The sequence below is a fragment of the Nyctereutes procyonoides genome, unplaced genomic scaffold (assembly GCF_905146905.1).
Source record: "Nyctereutes procyonoides isolate TBG_1078 unplaced genomic scaffold, NYPRO_anot_genome, whole genome shotgun sequence".
NCBI classification, from domain to species: Eukaryota; Metazoa; Chordata; class Mammalia; order Carnivora; family Canidae; genus Nyctereutes; species Nyctereutes procyonoides.
This window is the reverse complement of record NW_026575042.1, coordinates 27920017-27935729: the sequence shown is the minus strand read 5'-3', so window position 1 is coordinate 27935729 and position 15713 is coordinate 27920017. Positions and strand designations below refer to the sequence as shown.

Here is a 15713-nt window from a genome sequence, read left to right as displayed (position 1 = left end):
GAGCTCCTCCAAGATTAGTTTTGAATAACTGTCTAATCATTGTTGTTGTGGGTATGAGGAGACAAAGGCCAATATCCGTTACTGCCATCCTGCTGATCAGCAATGATTTTTTTTTAATGTGACACCCAATGCTTAGGCAACAAAAACAAAAATAAACGAGTGGGAAAATTGCAACTAAAAAGCACAGCAAAGGAAACAATAAAATGAAAAGGCAACCTATGTAATGGGAGAAAATATTTGCAAACTATATATCTAATAAGGGTTTGATATCCAAAATATATAAGGAACTCTACAACTCAACAGCCAGAAAGCAAGCAACCAGTTTGAAAAAATGAGCAAAGTACCTGAATAGGCATTTTTCCAAAGAAGATATACAGATGGCCATAGGTAGATGAAAAGGTACTAAATATCACTAATCATTAGGGAAATACTAATCAAAACCACAATAAGATATCACCTCATACCTGTTAAGATGGCTAAAAAGGAATAATAGGGGTGCCTGGGTGGCACAGTCAGTTAAGCATCCAACTTTTCAGCTCAGGTCATCCTGGAATTGATCCCCTATCAGACTCCATGCTCTGCAGGGAGTCTGCTTTTCCCTCTCCCTCTGCCCCTCCTCCCTTGCTCATGCTCACTCTCTCTCTCAAATAAATAAATTAAAAAAAAAAGAGATAACTAATGTTGGTGAGGATGCAGAGAAAAGGGATGGATCCCTTGTGCACTGCTGGTAGGAATGTAAATTGGCATAACCATTATGGGGAATAGTATGGAGGTTCCTCAAAAAATGAAGAATAGAACTGTCGTATGATCCAGTGATGGGTATATATATCCAAAGAAACTGAAATCAGTACCTTGGAGATATCCGTGTTTCCACCTTCATCTCAGCATTATTCACAATAGCCAAGATGTGAAAACAACCTAGATGTCCTTCGACAGATGTATAGATAAAGAAATTGTGGTATGTATATACAATGAAATATTACTCAGCCTTAAAAAAAAAGATAAGTATGCTGACATTTGCAACAACATAGATGAACTTGGAAGACATTACACTAGGGAAAAAAATCCAGATACAGAAAGAAAAATACTATATGATCTCACTTATATGTGGAATCTAAAAAAGTTAAATACATGGACCCAGAGAGTACAACAGTGGTTGGTTACCAGGATCAGAGAGATGGGAGAAATGTGGCGATGTTGATTAAAGGGTACAAAGTTGCAATTATGAAGGCTGAATATTTAGAGATATAATGTACAACATGATAACTATAGTTAATAATTCTATATTGTACACTGGAAATTTGCTAAGATGGTAGATTTCAGGTGCTCTCACCACATACCCTCCCCCCACCAAAAAAAAAAAAAAAGCTAACTATGTGAGCAGCTAGGAGCAAGGATTTATTTCTTTATTCTTTACTTATATATTTTAAGCTAATAGAAATATTCTTAGTATATAGGAACTAAGGTAATTCAGTGCTCAGTAAATATTTTTTTAGATAAATGGACATTACTTCTTACATCTCTCCTTATAAATTTCTTTCTAAGCCCTGTCTAGTTCAAAATTAAGACAACCTATTAAATGGAAGAAGATATTTGCAAATGATATATCTGGTTAGGGTTCAGTATCCAAAATACAAAAAGAACTTACACAGTTCAACAACAAAACACAAATAATCCAATTAAAAGTAGGGAGAAGACATAACAGATATTTTTCCAAAAAAGACATCTAGATGGCCAACAGACACGTGAGAAAATGCTCAACATCACTCATCATCAGGGAAATGCAAATCAAAACTACAACAAAATATCACCTCACACCTGTCAGAATGGCTAAAATCAAAAACACAAGAAACAAGTGTTGGCGAGAATGCAGAGAAAAAGGAATCTTCATGCACTTTGGTAGGAATACAAACTGGTGCAGCCACTGTATGGAGGTTCAAACAGTATGGAGGTTCCTCAGAAAATTAAAATAGAATTACTATATGATCCAATAATTCCACTCCTGGCTATTCACCCAAGGAACACAAAAACTAACTTGAAAGGATAAATGCATCCCTGTATTTACTGAAGCATGATTTACAATATCCAAAATACGGAAGTAACTCAAATGTCCATTGATAGATGAGTGGATAAAGATGTGGTTATATATACAATGGAATATTACTCAGCCAGAAAAAAGAATGAAGTCTTTCCATTTGAAACAACATGAATAGATCTAGAGGGTATATATAACAGTAAGTGAAATGAGTCAGTCAGAGAAAGACAAATACTATATGATTTCACTCATGTGGAATTTAAGGAATAACAACAACAAAAAGACAAACAAAAAGTCAGACTCTTAGAAAACGAACTGATGGTTCCCAGATGGGAGGCTGAGGAGGGGAGTGGATGGGTAAAATAGGTGAAGGCAATCAAGGGTACACTTATCTTGATGAGCACTGGGTAATGTATAGAACTGTTTAATCACTAGATTGTACACCTGAAACTAATATAACACTGTACATTAATTGTACTAGAATTTTTTAAAAACTAAGGTATTTCAAAGAACCTTGAGATTAAAATGAGTCTGAACATTCTGACATCCATCTTTAGTTTCCCCTGAGGAAAATGATTAGAAATCAAAATCCAGGCCCAGTCTTAGTATATCTTTTCCTAACAGAAGGAATTCTGATATAATGGTTGTCCTCTGATGAATAAAAAATCATGCTTTTAAAATGTGCTCACCCATAAAATGTGCTCAAGAGTTTACTGTTACTTACAAAGGACATTAATTCAGACCAATATAGAATATGTTCTTCTTTCCTGAATCAAAGATTATTTGAACATAACATTAGCTCACAGGTTTAGACTTTGTATTTCTAAGGAATTTTTGGATTACTATGATGCATAAAACATAAATAAAAAAAGTCCATAAATCAATGGCATAAAACATAAATGTACACTTTAATGAATGTATGTAAATACCTGTGAAAATACAGTTCTGGTGGAAGACTTGAACATTCCTGAGATCCGGGTTCTGCTTCCCAGCCCCAGGCACCTCCCTCTGCAAAAGGATGACAGGCTTAAGACCCTAAGAAGCAGTCTCTAAAACAGAGCTTGACATGCAGGATGTTCATAAGGGAGTGCTCTTGAGGCACCAGTGGAAAAGAAGGGAAGAAAATCAAATTAGGGAGAAAGAGTAATTGGGCGGGACTATAGTCTCATGGAAGTTCTCAGTCGACCCCACAGAGAGCTTAGAGCTGGGACGGCCCTACAAGAGGTGTCCAAGAGGTGGGACCTTTATAATTCAATATTGATCAGTCATTGGATACATCTGCCTGCAGAAGGATGTGAATTTTTCAATTGAGGAAATTTCCAGTGCAGATCAATCTCTCAGGGTCACCATCCAGCAGCACTTTCAGCAGCTGGAGGGAGGAGTTCTCTGTTCCTAAAACGGGGGTGTAGGTCTCTCAACACAGTCTCCACTGCATTGCCACTCTGACTTCAGTGGTAACTGCATCTTTGCACTGTTTTTCTAGTCTCATCACATAAGGGATAACAATATAACTTAATTTTACCTGTTTCTGAAGCTTGGATAAATGAAATCCTATTGTGTGCATATTTCTTTCTCTCAGAAGTATCTCTTTTAAGATTCAGCCATGTTGCTGAATCTTAATTCAGTTTAATCAGTTGGTTTCTATTGTTGTATACCCTGTTTTAATGTACCACAGCATATTCACACATCTCACTATTAATGGACATGCGGGTCGTTCATGACTTGGGGCTCTGAACTTGGTGCTGTGAACATTGCATGTGAATGTGTATGAATCCTGGTGATCATGTACATATGATATGTGTAAGAGTGAAATTGCTGGTTTGGGATTTTTTTTTTAACCTTAATAGAAAATGCCAGAATACTTTCTCATTTTCACTCCCTAGAGCCATGTTTGAGAGTTCCCATTGCTCTCTGTCTGTATCACTGGGAATAGGTTTAGTAATGCAGCAGTAACATCTCCTAAATCTCAGTGGTTCACAACAACAAAGTTTCCTTCTCAGCCATATTTTGTGTCCATTGCAGTTGTTTCTGATCACTGTAGGATCCAGACTGATGGAGCAGGCTCTATATACAGTACTGCTGGTTTCTTAGAACTTTTTATTTTCCCAGAAACATACTCATGTCATTTACAGAGATTATATTGCTTCTTCCTTTCCAACTCTTCTGCTTCTAAAGGCTTTCTCTACCTAACTGCATTGGTGTTTTATAGATTTTAAGGCTATATTATTAGATGCATACAAATATATAATTTTTTTATCATTAGGAAGTGATCCTAAGTCAGACAACTAAACAACAGACTGGTGGCTGGCTGTACACATGATCCAGCTCAGACACAACTTTCATCAAATTATAATCACCCACAAAACTTAGTGTTCTGAAACAACAACCACTTTTTAGCTCATTATTCTATGGATCAGCAATTTGTGTTGGACTCAACTAGATGGTTCTTTTGTCCTCAGCTAGGTTTGCATCTTTTAGATACCAAAGATAAAAGATGAGCTAAACAAAAAACAGTTTAGTCTGCATGCAGAATTTAGAGGGAATTTAGGAGGCAAGAGATGTTTCCTCTCATTTCCAGTCTCCTCAGCCAGAAAAAACCAAGGCCCAGAAAAATGGAGTGATTTGTACAAGTTCACCAGGGAGGTAATGGAGGGGATTAGGTGCTGAATTCAGGTCCCCCAGTCTTGGTATTTCCCATAACACCACAATCCTAACTGTGAATCCTCAGCTGCATTGAAAACGTATCTCTGGGACTATTTAAAAACCAAAGGATTAATCCACTATAAAATCACAAGGTGGCAAAAATGTAACAAAGGCGAAAGGCTGGGAAAGCACCTGGTCAGCATGAGCCCTACTCAGGAAAGCTCAGGAAAAATCCTTGGATTCATTTTAACATTTTAAGAGATGGCTGGGAACCAAGTTCTGAGCCTAGCAACCCTAGATGTTCCAATTCTCTGGAATCAATAAAATCTACTGTATGTTTAAAAGTACAAAGCAATCAATTCATACAATGATTAAAACCTCTCCACTTTGCAGAGTGAACCAAACAGATGCCCAGTCAGTTTCAAACACATTTTAATTCTAATTTTAGGCTACCAACTGATTCATTGCATGAGATTCTATGTCACTTGACCTTTTTACATCTTAATTCCTTCATCAGAAAAACCAGGGCAAAGCATGATGGTGATGTGATGATAACAGATCCAGGAAAGAGATTAAAAACACATGAAATGCCGTAAATATGATGGAAAAAAGAGAAGTGTGTATAAAGTAGCCCGTAGGAGGCAATGACTAGTTCTTTCTCAAAAAGAATTACGTTTTCACAGAGACAATGAGAACTGAGTTGGTTTTTGATACAGATAATGAACGTGATAGATAGCAGATATCTATGAAATACTTTTCAGATAAGTGAATTAAAAGGGCATTACCTGTAGAAGTATCACTACAGGCAACAGCATGGATGAGTAGGATGTGGAATTTCCAGGAAACAACATATGATTTATTTAGTATTGCTCAAGTAAAAACTTGGAGAGACAGAAAACTTACACCATGGGTGAGGCTAGAAATGTTGCAGAGACCTGACTTCTGAGGCCTTGGATGTTGTGCTAATGCTTTTGAGTGTGTTCTATTGGATTATGGAAGCTTTGGATATGTGTAAACAGAAGGCAAAGGACATTCCCCATTAAGGCACTGTGATGGAGAATCCCCCTCAGCGGAGGGCTTATTGCCCCAGATGCTAGGAATGTGGTTGGCAGACAGTCTTCAACTGGGCCTCTTCAGAGCTGACTCACCCATGAGGACACCCCTCTTGGGGCAGCCCACTTCCAATAGCAAATGGAGGCATGGATACAGGATGAGCCAATTCCGCACACACTGAGGCAACTCTGGCAAACCCTTTAGCTCTAGAGCTCCCTATGGGGTTGGCTAAGGCTGTCATTAAGGTTCCCCACATCATAGTTCAACTTTTCTTTCAGCCATTCCTGCTGCTTCCTCTCCCAGATTTAGGCCAGTCCAGAACCCCCAGGAATTGGGTGGGGAGCATCTGAAGTAGACAGCAAAGTCAGGATCCTTTATGTCAAGCAGGAAATTTCTCTCTTCTGTCTCAGTCCATCCTCCTTCCTCTACCACCCCAACCCCTGGAGCTCTGACCTTCAGAATTCTCTGGTGGCAGCCAATATTTTGGAATAATGGAGTAGAGCCTAAGGAGCACTGTTCTTGGGATCAGAAAGAAATCAAGGTCAGTTTCTGTTAGGCGCCTGGTCAATACACTTCATTTTTCTGTGAATGGGAAGAACAGGAAAAATTAGAAAGAACAGTGCCAACATCTACAATTTAGTGGTGGGAGTAGGTAAATACAGAAATACATGAAATAATGTGGGAAAGTGCCTTATAAACTACACACAATCATAGTTTTCCGCCCTTGGTCAGATTGTCTCTCCATCTCATGGCTTTTCAAGTAAACTTTTTGCTAGGATCAGAGGAGCTCCATGGAAGGGATATGCCATCATCTTGTAAATGCAGGGAGAACTGCAGGTGGACCTTGTAAGTGTTTCAGGGATGAGAACAACCAACACCTGAATGTCTCCTCCCGACATTCCTCTTGTATTGAAACTTTGCCTTTGGGTTCTCACCCTCTAGACACTGGAAGGGGAGGGTGGGAATAAGAGATGGAAATAGATCACAGCTCAACTCACATACCCTTCTTAGGATAGGTATGCTCAACCCCTACCTGCATATCCCAGCTGAGGGTATGCCTAAAAGAGAGAAATGCATATGCACACCTACATAATGAGCTTCTCTCTCAGGCAAGTGGAGCAAGTGCCATTTCCTTCATGCTCTAGCCAAAAGCAGGTACAATGTAGTGTGTTAAGGAAGGGAAGAAAAAAACAGTATTTCAGGCATTCCTGGATTATATCAAAATGATTGCCTTTGGGAGAAAAGATTAGAAGTGATCTTTATTTCTTCCATGTGCATTTTTGTATCTCACAAATTTGCTACCAGGAAGACTTAGTTACCCTTTTGTGGCCATATAAAAATAATTGCCATGAAAATAGAATAAAAATTTAATGTTTCTATGATTACTTTATGTAAAGCTGGTTCCCATCCCATAGCCTTTGTCACTGGACTGAGAGGAAGAACAAATAAGATTCTGGAAATGACAGCCTTTGTCATTGACCCAGGAACTTGTCAGAGAGCAAATGCCACTCTGGATCCTTGGAGGGCAATCACCAGCTGCTTGTGATCTGGTATGGACTGAATGTTTTTGTCATCTCAAAATTCATATGCTGAAGCCCAAATCCCCAGTGTGAATACAGCCTTTAGGAGATAGAGGTTAGATGAGGTCATGAAGGTAGGGTCCTAATCCTATGGAATTAGTCTTTGTAATATAGACACTAGAAAATCTTTCCCTCTCTTTCTCTCCTCTCTCTCTCTCTCTCTCTCTCTCCCTTCCTTCTTTCTTCCCTCCTTTTCTCCTTCCTTTTCTCTCTCCAGAGAGGAAAGTCTATTTGAGGGCAGAGTGAGAAGGCAGCTTTCTTCAACCCAGAAAGGAAGCTTTCCAAATTGGCCACGCCTTGATCTTAGACTTCCAGAACTATTAGAAGTAGGTTTCTGGTGTGTAAGCCACTCAGTCTCTTTGGCAGTCCAAGCTGATTAATACATGATCTTCCTGAGACCCCCATACCAGGCACGCTCAAAATCCAGCAGCTCTAGAAGTCCATGCAGGTACCATTTCTGCCCTGAAGCTGGGCCTAAGTTAGAGGTCTGGGGAATAGAGCCATGAAGCCAGAGGAAGATCTCACAAAAATCACAATTTCCTCACTATCTATATGGAAAAGTTTGTCATCCAGGGTGAATCTAGACCTTTCATTTCATATTTGCAATGACAACATCAGCTTTAATTGTTGAGTCACCAAGTTTCAAAGGACAAGTCATTGTAATTGATGACAAAGGATTGGTCCCACAAAAAACTCACTACTTCTTCTCCATCAACTGCTATGTCATAAAATATAACACAGTATAACACAGTAAACACGTATCACACAGTTTCACATCAAGTGATTTAACCAAAATATCTTTATTTATACACTGAGTTGCTAGGATAAAATATCACTTTAAAAATCTCCAGCCCTCCCCCCCCCCTTAGACTAACACTTCCATGTTCTCTAGTGATAAACAAGAATTCAAGTTCCAACTCATTTCTGAATTAGGTTTAACTCATTGCTTACATTGAATTTTCTCTTGCTACAGAGCTGAAAAAAAAAATTTAAGTAATGTTCTAGGCCAAGTTTAAGTCTCTTTTTCATTCACTTCTAAGTCCTTTAAAAACTTGCAGGAAAGTTTTAGTTCCTCTTTAAAGTACTGAAATGCAGTCCTTCTCAAGTCACAAAATCATTTGGCCCAAGTCCTCACTGGTAGGAAAAAATTCAAGGGGTTAGGAATCCAACCTATGAGATTGTAGAGTGAGCTAAATAATTGATGAGCTGTATGGCACTATCTCAGGAAAGGTAAAATCATTTTTATCAGCTATGAAAACAGAAGTGGCCATAATGAGGTTCTGCCCTATAGGGGTGTTGGGACACACTGCCTCTCACACTCTTCCTTGGTTTCAAACCGATTAGCGTTGCCCCCACAGCTTCCATACCAGAACCGTTCACAGACCTTCCTCTCCTTGTTGTAGTACCATTTCAGGATGTAATCCTGGCACTCACCCACCATTGGATCCATGGAACAAGGACCTGCAACAAAAGCAGGGAGAGCTGAATTTCCTGCATGAGCATGACAGCAAAGGAATGATGGTTTAGAGACATAGACTGGGAATGAATCCTAATCTCATCAACTGGCTGTGTGAGCCCAAGCTTATCCTGAACTTATCCTCTCTGAGGCTCAATTTATTCAATCATAAAAGCAATTAAAAAAAGACAATTCACATCACGAGTTTGTCATAAGGTGGCACAGAACATACATGAAAAGTGCAATACACTTACAGCTATTATTTTTCCCAGTACTCACCATATACTAGATAATGTGTAAATGAGTGAATGAATGCAGGAATGAAGTTTTCTGATATCAAGAACTCCTCACTTGCCTATTGTGCTCATTTCCTTCTTTTTTTAAGCCATATCAATCCCTTGTCTACTCCCAAATCCATCCAGCCTTTGAACAACCTAACAAAAAATTCAGTTTAATAGGTACTATATCCAGAAACTTGCCCCAGAAGTTAAGATTTATCTATTATAAGAAAACCATGAAAAAAAAGAAAACCATGATGTTCCTGAAAAATGAAAATTAGTATTTATAATTAATAAGTTACAACAAAGCAAGCACTGAGATGCCCTGAATTTTAAATCAGATGTTAATTTCCCCATGTATGTAACTTCTGCCTTCCAAGGAGAACAGATTTTCTTGGGTACACTTGATGTTACAGAAAAATATCCTTGTCTCATGTCAGTGGCCATGCAGCATAAAATAATGGTATCTTCCAAATAGTTTTCCCCTGGGCCTTCTAAGCACCACCAAATAAAGATGATACTGTTCTCAGAAACTAAGAGGCTAAAATTCATTACCTGTTCCTTGGAAGACACCTCCCACTGGTATAATCAACACAGATCAGTTTTCTTGAAGGAGTGTCCAGATGTGCTGGACCCAAGAGAATCAGATACACTCTTAATGAGGTAAAGAGTTCATCATGGAAATTGCCTAGGAGAAGAAACTAGAGCAAATGCTTCTCCAAAACTTGTCAGAGTCAATAGGAAAATACTCCAAAGGTAAACTTTTGACTGTATCCTGTAGATTCAATAAATAGATTTGGGGCTCAGCAATCATCTGGCACCCTCTGCCCTACAAAGTAATTTAAAATGACAACCAAAGACATGTTTAAACAGATCCTTCACAAAGTAAAATAACCAACTGGGACTTCATCAAAATAAAAAGCTTCTGCCCAGTGAAGGAAACAATCAAAAAAATTAAAAGGCAACCTATGGAATGGGAGAAGATATTTGCAAATGGCATATCCAAGAAAGGGTTAGTATACAAAATATAAGAGAACTTAGCAAACTCAACACCCAAAAAATAAATAATACAGTTAAGAAATAGGCAGAAGGCATGAACAGATATTCCTCCAAAGAAGACATACAGATGGCCAACAGACACATGAAAAGATGTTCAGTATCAACTCATCATCACGGAAATGCAAATCAAAACTACAATGAGATACCGCCTTACACCAGTCAGAATGGGTAAAATTAACAACCCAGGAAACAGCAGGTGTTGGTGAGGATAGAGAGAAAGGGGGACCCTCTAATAATATTGCTGGTAGGAATGCAAACTGCTACAGCCACTCTGGAAAATAGTATGGAGGTTCCTCAGAAAGTTAAAAATAGAGCTACCATATGACCTAACAATTGCACTATTAAGTATTTATCCAAAGGATACAAACATAGTGATTTGAAGGGGCACATACACCCCAATGTTTATAGCAACAATGTCCACAATAGTCTTTCCAAACTATGGAAAGAGCCAAATGTCTATCAACAGATGAATAAAGGAGATGAGGAGTGTGTGTGTGTATATATATATATGTATATACATATATATACACACACATAATATATACATACATAATATACATATATATGTACACACATGGACTGTTACTCAGCCATTAGAAAGAATAAAAAAAAACCTTTCCATTCACAATGATGTGGATAGAAATTGAGGGTATTAAACTAAGCAAAATAAGTCAGTCAGAGAACCATATCATATGATTTCAACTCATATGTGGAATTTAAGAAACAAAACAGAGGATCACAGGGGGTGGGAGGGGAAAATAAAAGACCAAATCAGAGAGGGAGGCATATGATGAGGCTCTTAATTATAGGAAACAAAATGAAGGTTGCTGGAGGGGAGAAGAGTGAGGGGATGGGGTAACTGGGTGATGGACATTAAGGAGGGCACTTGATGGAATGAACACTGAGTGTTATATGCCACAAATGAATCACTAAATTCTATCTCTGAAACTAATAATACATATATGTTAATTAAATTGAATTTAATTTTTTAGCAGGATTCTACTAGAACTGTTCCAAAGGATAGAAAGGGATGGAATACTTCCAAACTCGTTTTATGAGACCAGCATCACCTTAATTCCAAAACCAGACAAAGACACCACCAAAAAGGAGAATTATAGACCAATATCCCTGATGAACACAGATGCAAAAATTTTCAACAAGATACTAGCCAATAGGATCCAACAGTACATTAAGAAGATTATTCACCATGACCAAGCGGGATTTATCCCTGGGATGCAAGTTTTGTTCAACACTCATAAAACAATCAACGTGATAGACCACATCAACAAGAGAAAAAACAAGAACCATACGATCCTCTCAATATACGCAGAGAAAGCATTTGACAAAATACAGCATCCATTCCTGATCAAAACTTTTCAGAGTGTAGACAGAGGGAACATTCCTCAGCATCTCAAAAGCCATCTAAGAAAAGCCCACAGCAAATATCATTCTCAATGGGGAAAAATTGAGAGCCTTTCCCCTAAGATTAGGAACACGACAGGGATGTCCACTCTCACCACTGCTGTTCAACATAGTATTAAAAGTCCTAGCTTCAGCAATCAGACAACAAAAAGAAATAAAAGGCATTCAAATTGGCAAAGAAGAAGTTAAACTCTCCCTCTTTGCAGATGACATGATACCATAGGTAGAAAACCCAAAACTCCACCCCAAGATTGCTAAAATTCATACAGCAATTCGGCAATGTGGCAAGATACAAAATCAATGTCCAGAAATCATTTCTATATACTAACATGAGACTGAAGAAAGAGAAATTAAGGAGTCAATCCCATTTACAATTGTACCTAAAAGCATAAGATACCTAGGAATAAGCCTAACCAAAGAGGTAAAGGCATACCCTAAAAACTACAGAACACTTTTGAAAGAAATTGGGGAAGACACAAAGAGATGGAAAAATATTCCATGCTCATGGATTGGAAGAATTAATATTATGAAAATGTCTATGCTACCCAGGGCAATGTACACGTTTAATGCAATCCCTATTAAAATACCATGGACTTTCTTCAGAGAGTTGGAACAAATAATCTCAAGATTTTTGTGGAATCAGAAAAGATCCCAAATAGCCAGGGGAATATTGAAAAAGTAAACCAGAGCCAGGGGCATCACAATGCCAGATTTCAAGTTGTACTACAAAGCTGTGATCATCAAGACAGTGTGATACTGGCACAAAAACAGACACACAGATCAATGGAACAGAATAGAGAACCAGAAATGGGCCCTCAACTCTATGGTCAACTAATATTTGACAAACCAGGAAAGACGATCCACTGGAAAAAGGACAGTCTCTTCAATAAATGGTGCTGGGAAAATTGGAGAGCCACGTGCAGAAGAATGAAACTAGACCATTCTCTTACACCATACACAAAGATAAACTCAAAATGGATTAAAGACCTATATGTGAGACAAGAATCCATCAAAATCCTAGAGGAGAACACAGGCAACACCCTTTTTGAACTCAGCCACAGTAACTTCTTGCAAGATACATCTATGAAGGCAAGGGAAACAAAAGTAAAAATGAATTATTGGGACTTAATCAAGATAAAAAGCTTCTGCACACCAGAAGAAACAGTCAACAAAACTCAAAGACAACTTACAGAATGGAAGAAGATATTTGCAAATGACATATCAGATAAAAGGCTAGTATCCAAAATCTGTAAAAAACTTTTTAAACTCAACAGCAAAGAAACAAACAATCCAATCATGAAATGGGCAAGAGACATGAACAGAAATTTCACAGAGGAAGACATAGACATGGCCAACAAGCACATGAGAAAATGCTCCGCATCACTGGCCATCAGGGAAATACAAATCAAAACCACAACAAGATACTAGTGAGACCACACCAGTGAGAATGGTAAAAATTAACAAGAGAGGAAACAACAAATGTTGGAGACCTCTTGCACTGTTGTTGGGAATGTGAACTGGTACAGCCACTCTGGAAAACTGTGTGGAGGTTCCTCAAAGAGTTAAAAATAGAGCTACCTTATCACCCAGTAATTGCACTACTGGGGATTTACCCCAAAGATACAGATGCAGTGAAAAACCGAGACACCTGCATGAACCTTGTATTAGATGATGCCGAAGAGATTCATTCTAAAACAAAGGCAAGAAAACAACTGGGTCAGATCATGCTAAAAGGAGATAATATTACCCTGCTCCAAAGTGTCTCCAACTAGAATGATCAGTGAAGTGAGAAATTCTTGAGAAGGCCACGTAGTTTGTTTTTTTAGATGTCCTTTGTTGGGAATATAGTTCTAAAACCCTTGTTTGTATTGTTTTGATTACCTTATGTTATTACCAGAGGACAATAAATGCTGTGGAATTGTTTTTGTTTAAAAAAAATGTTTATAGCAGCGATGTCCACAATAGCCAAACACTGGAAGGAGCCTCAGTGTCCATTGAAAGATGAATGGGTAAAGATATGGTCTATATATACAATGGAATATTACTCAGCCATCAGAAACGACAAATACCCACTATTTCCTTTGACATGGATGGAACTGGGGGGTATTATGCTGAGTGAAGTAAGTCAATCAGAGAGGGACAAACATTATATGGTTTCATTCATACGGGGAATATAAAAAATAGTGAAAGGGATTATAGGGGAAAGGAGAGAAAATGAGTGGGAAAAACTAGAGAGGGTGACAAACCATGAGAGACTCCTAACTCTGGGAAACAAACAAGGGGTAGTAAAAGGGAAGGTGGGTGGGGGATGGGGTGACTGAGTGACAGACACTGAGGAGGGCACTTGATGGGATGAGCACTGGGTGTTATACTATATGTTGGCAAATCCAACTCCAATAATACCGAAACGAAAGAAAGAAAGAAAGAAAGAAAGAAAGAAAGAAAGAAAGAAAGAAAGAAAGAGAGAAAGAGAGGAAGGAAGGAAGGAAGGAAGGAAGGAAGGAAGGAAGGAAGGAAGGAAGGGAGGGAGGGAGGGAGGGAGGGAGGAAGGGAGGGAGGGAGGGAGGGAGGAAAGAAAAAAGAAAGAGCCGGAAAAAAAAGAATTTTTTTAAGTCTTTAAAAAAAAATGCCCAGTGTCTACTGATCATTTGAAATGTGGCTATTGGAACTAAGGAACTGATTTTTTTGTTTGTTTTATTTAATTTCAAATTTAAATTTAAATAGCCAATGTGGCTAGTAGGTGGTCAGTGCAGCTATAGGTGAGTAAATCCCAATGCTTTATCTCTGAAGTATTCTTTGTAACCTAACATTCAGGGAGACTCTGAGTCTTCAGTTTTATTTTATCAGTAGGACATAGCTTTGGGGGGCAATAATTGCCAAGTAATTACTGCTAGCTCCCAGTTTTACATTTGCATTATTTTTACCATGAGTATTAACTTTTACCCTCTTAAAAAGATCCTACATCAGTATTACTCAAACAAGTCCATGAAATCCAGGAATGAAGAAAAGGAGGAAAGAAAGAGGAGTGTTGGATAGGAATGGATTCATCTCCTGGTATGTATGTATAGTCTAGCCCTACCTGGAGGAGAAAACAAAAACAAAAAACAAAACCAAAATAAGATTTATGTCCTTTGGAGAGAACACTGAAATTGAAAATATCCCAAGATCAGCTTGATTCTCTGAAAAGAAAGGATACTCACTTAATTCTTCACAAGTAGGTACAATTGAAGGTCGCCAGTGTTACAGGAGAATTTGGCTGAAGATACAGGGGCACAAGGGAGGCCATGAAAATTTAACCTTCCCTGGGGCCAGAACAGACTCTAACAAGAGGTGAAACTTGAGTAGCGAAAGGTGAGTGAGTAGTGAACGGTGAGTAGAGGTAGTCCAGATGGACACCATGGAGAGGATGCAGATGGGCAGGTGAGGGTGAGCACCTCCATGGCAATTTGGAATGAATAACAGGGCACAAGACGCAAATAGTGCAAAAGCATCTGCAGGGGAGTGGCAGCCAGTGAGGCCCCAGAGGACCACAGCATGGACCTGATTGCAGAGGCCTGTGCACCTTACCTAGGCATGGGGACGCTGTCTTCTAAACGATGGGGAACTAGAGAAGAAGACAAGTGACATGGCCATATGTGCAGGCAAACTAGAAAAACTACTTTGGTGCTCAGACTGGAACTGGAAACAGGACAATCTGTAAGGAATGAGACCAGACAGAGAGCTCTGCAGTTACCTTTGAAGTCAAAGTGTAGGGAAGATGTGGAAAGGGCATGGACCTGAGAGATGCTGAGGAGGAAGTCACGCCAACATCTGGTCACCAGCTGGAGGTGGGAAGCAAGGAGAGGAGAAAGACCAGCGTGATGTGTGGGTTTTGACTTTCCATTCCTGGATCAATGGTGGTGCATTCCGGTAACGGAACAGAAGAGGAAAAGGTTTGAATGGTGAAGACGAGTGGAGCTCATTTAACTGAGTTCATTTGAGAACTGAGTCCTCATTTGAGAGGACTGAGGGCATGAGCCACGGCACAGTCTGGAGGGTAGGTGACTATATCGGTCTGCAGCTCAAGAGGGTGAAGGGAGAAGATGCGGAGTCATCAGTACAGAGGGGAGAGCCAAAGTCCTGGCAGGAAAGCTCACCCCAGTGTGTATGTACAGAGTCCTCAGAGGGCTGACCCCCCACCCTGGGGG

The 15713-nt window shown here is 39.1% G+C and overlaps 1 protein-coding gene across 1 annotated transcript in view; it reads right to left on the bottom strand.

Moving 5' to 3' along the window:
* Positions 1–8177: 8177 nt before the first annotated feature.
* Positions 8178–15713, bottom strand: part of LOC129507006 (collagen alpha-4(VI) chain-like) — a 91788-nt gene continuing 84252 nt past the window's right edge. The window contains exon 37 of the mRNA XM_055321101.1: positions 8178–8772. Within this exon, the coding sequence (XP_055177076.1) occupies positions 8597–8772 (176 nt within the window). The 3' untranslated portion in view covers positions 8178–8596. The remainder of the gene's footprint in view (positions 8773–15713) is intronic.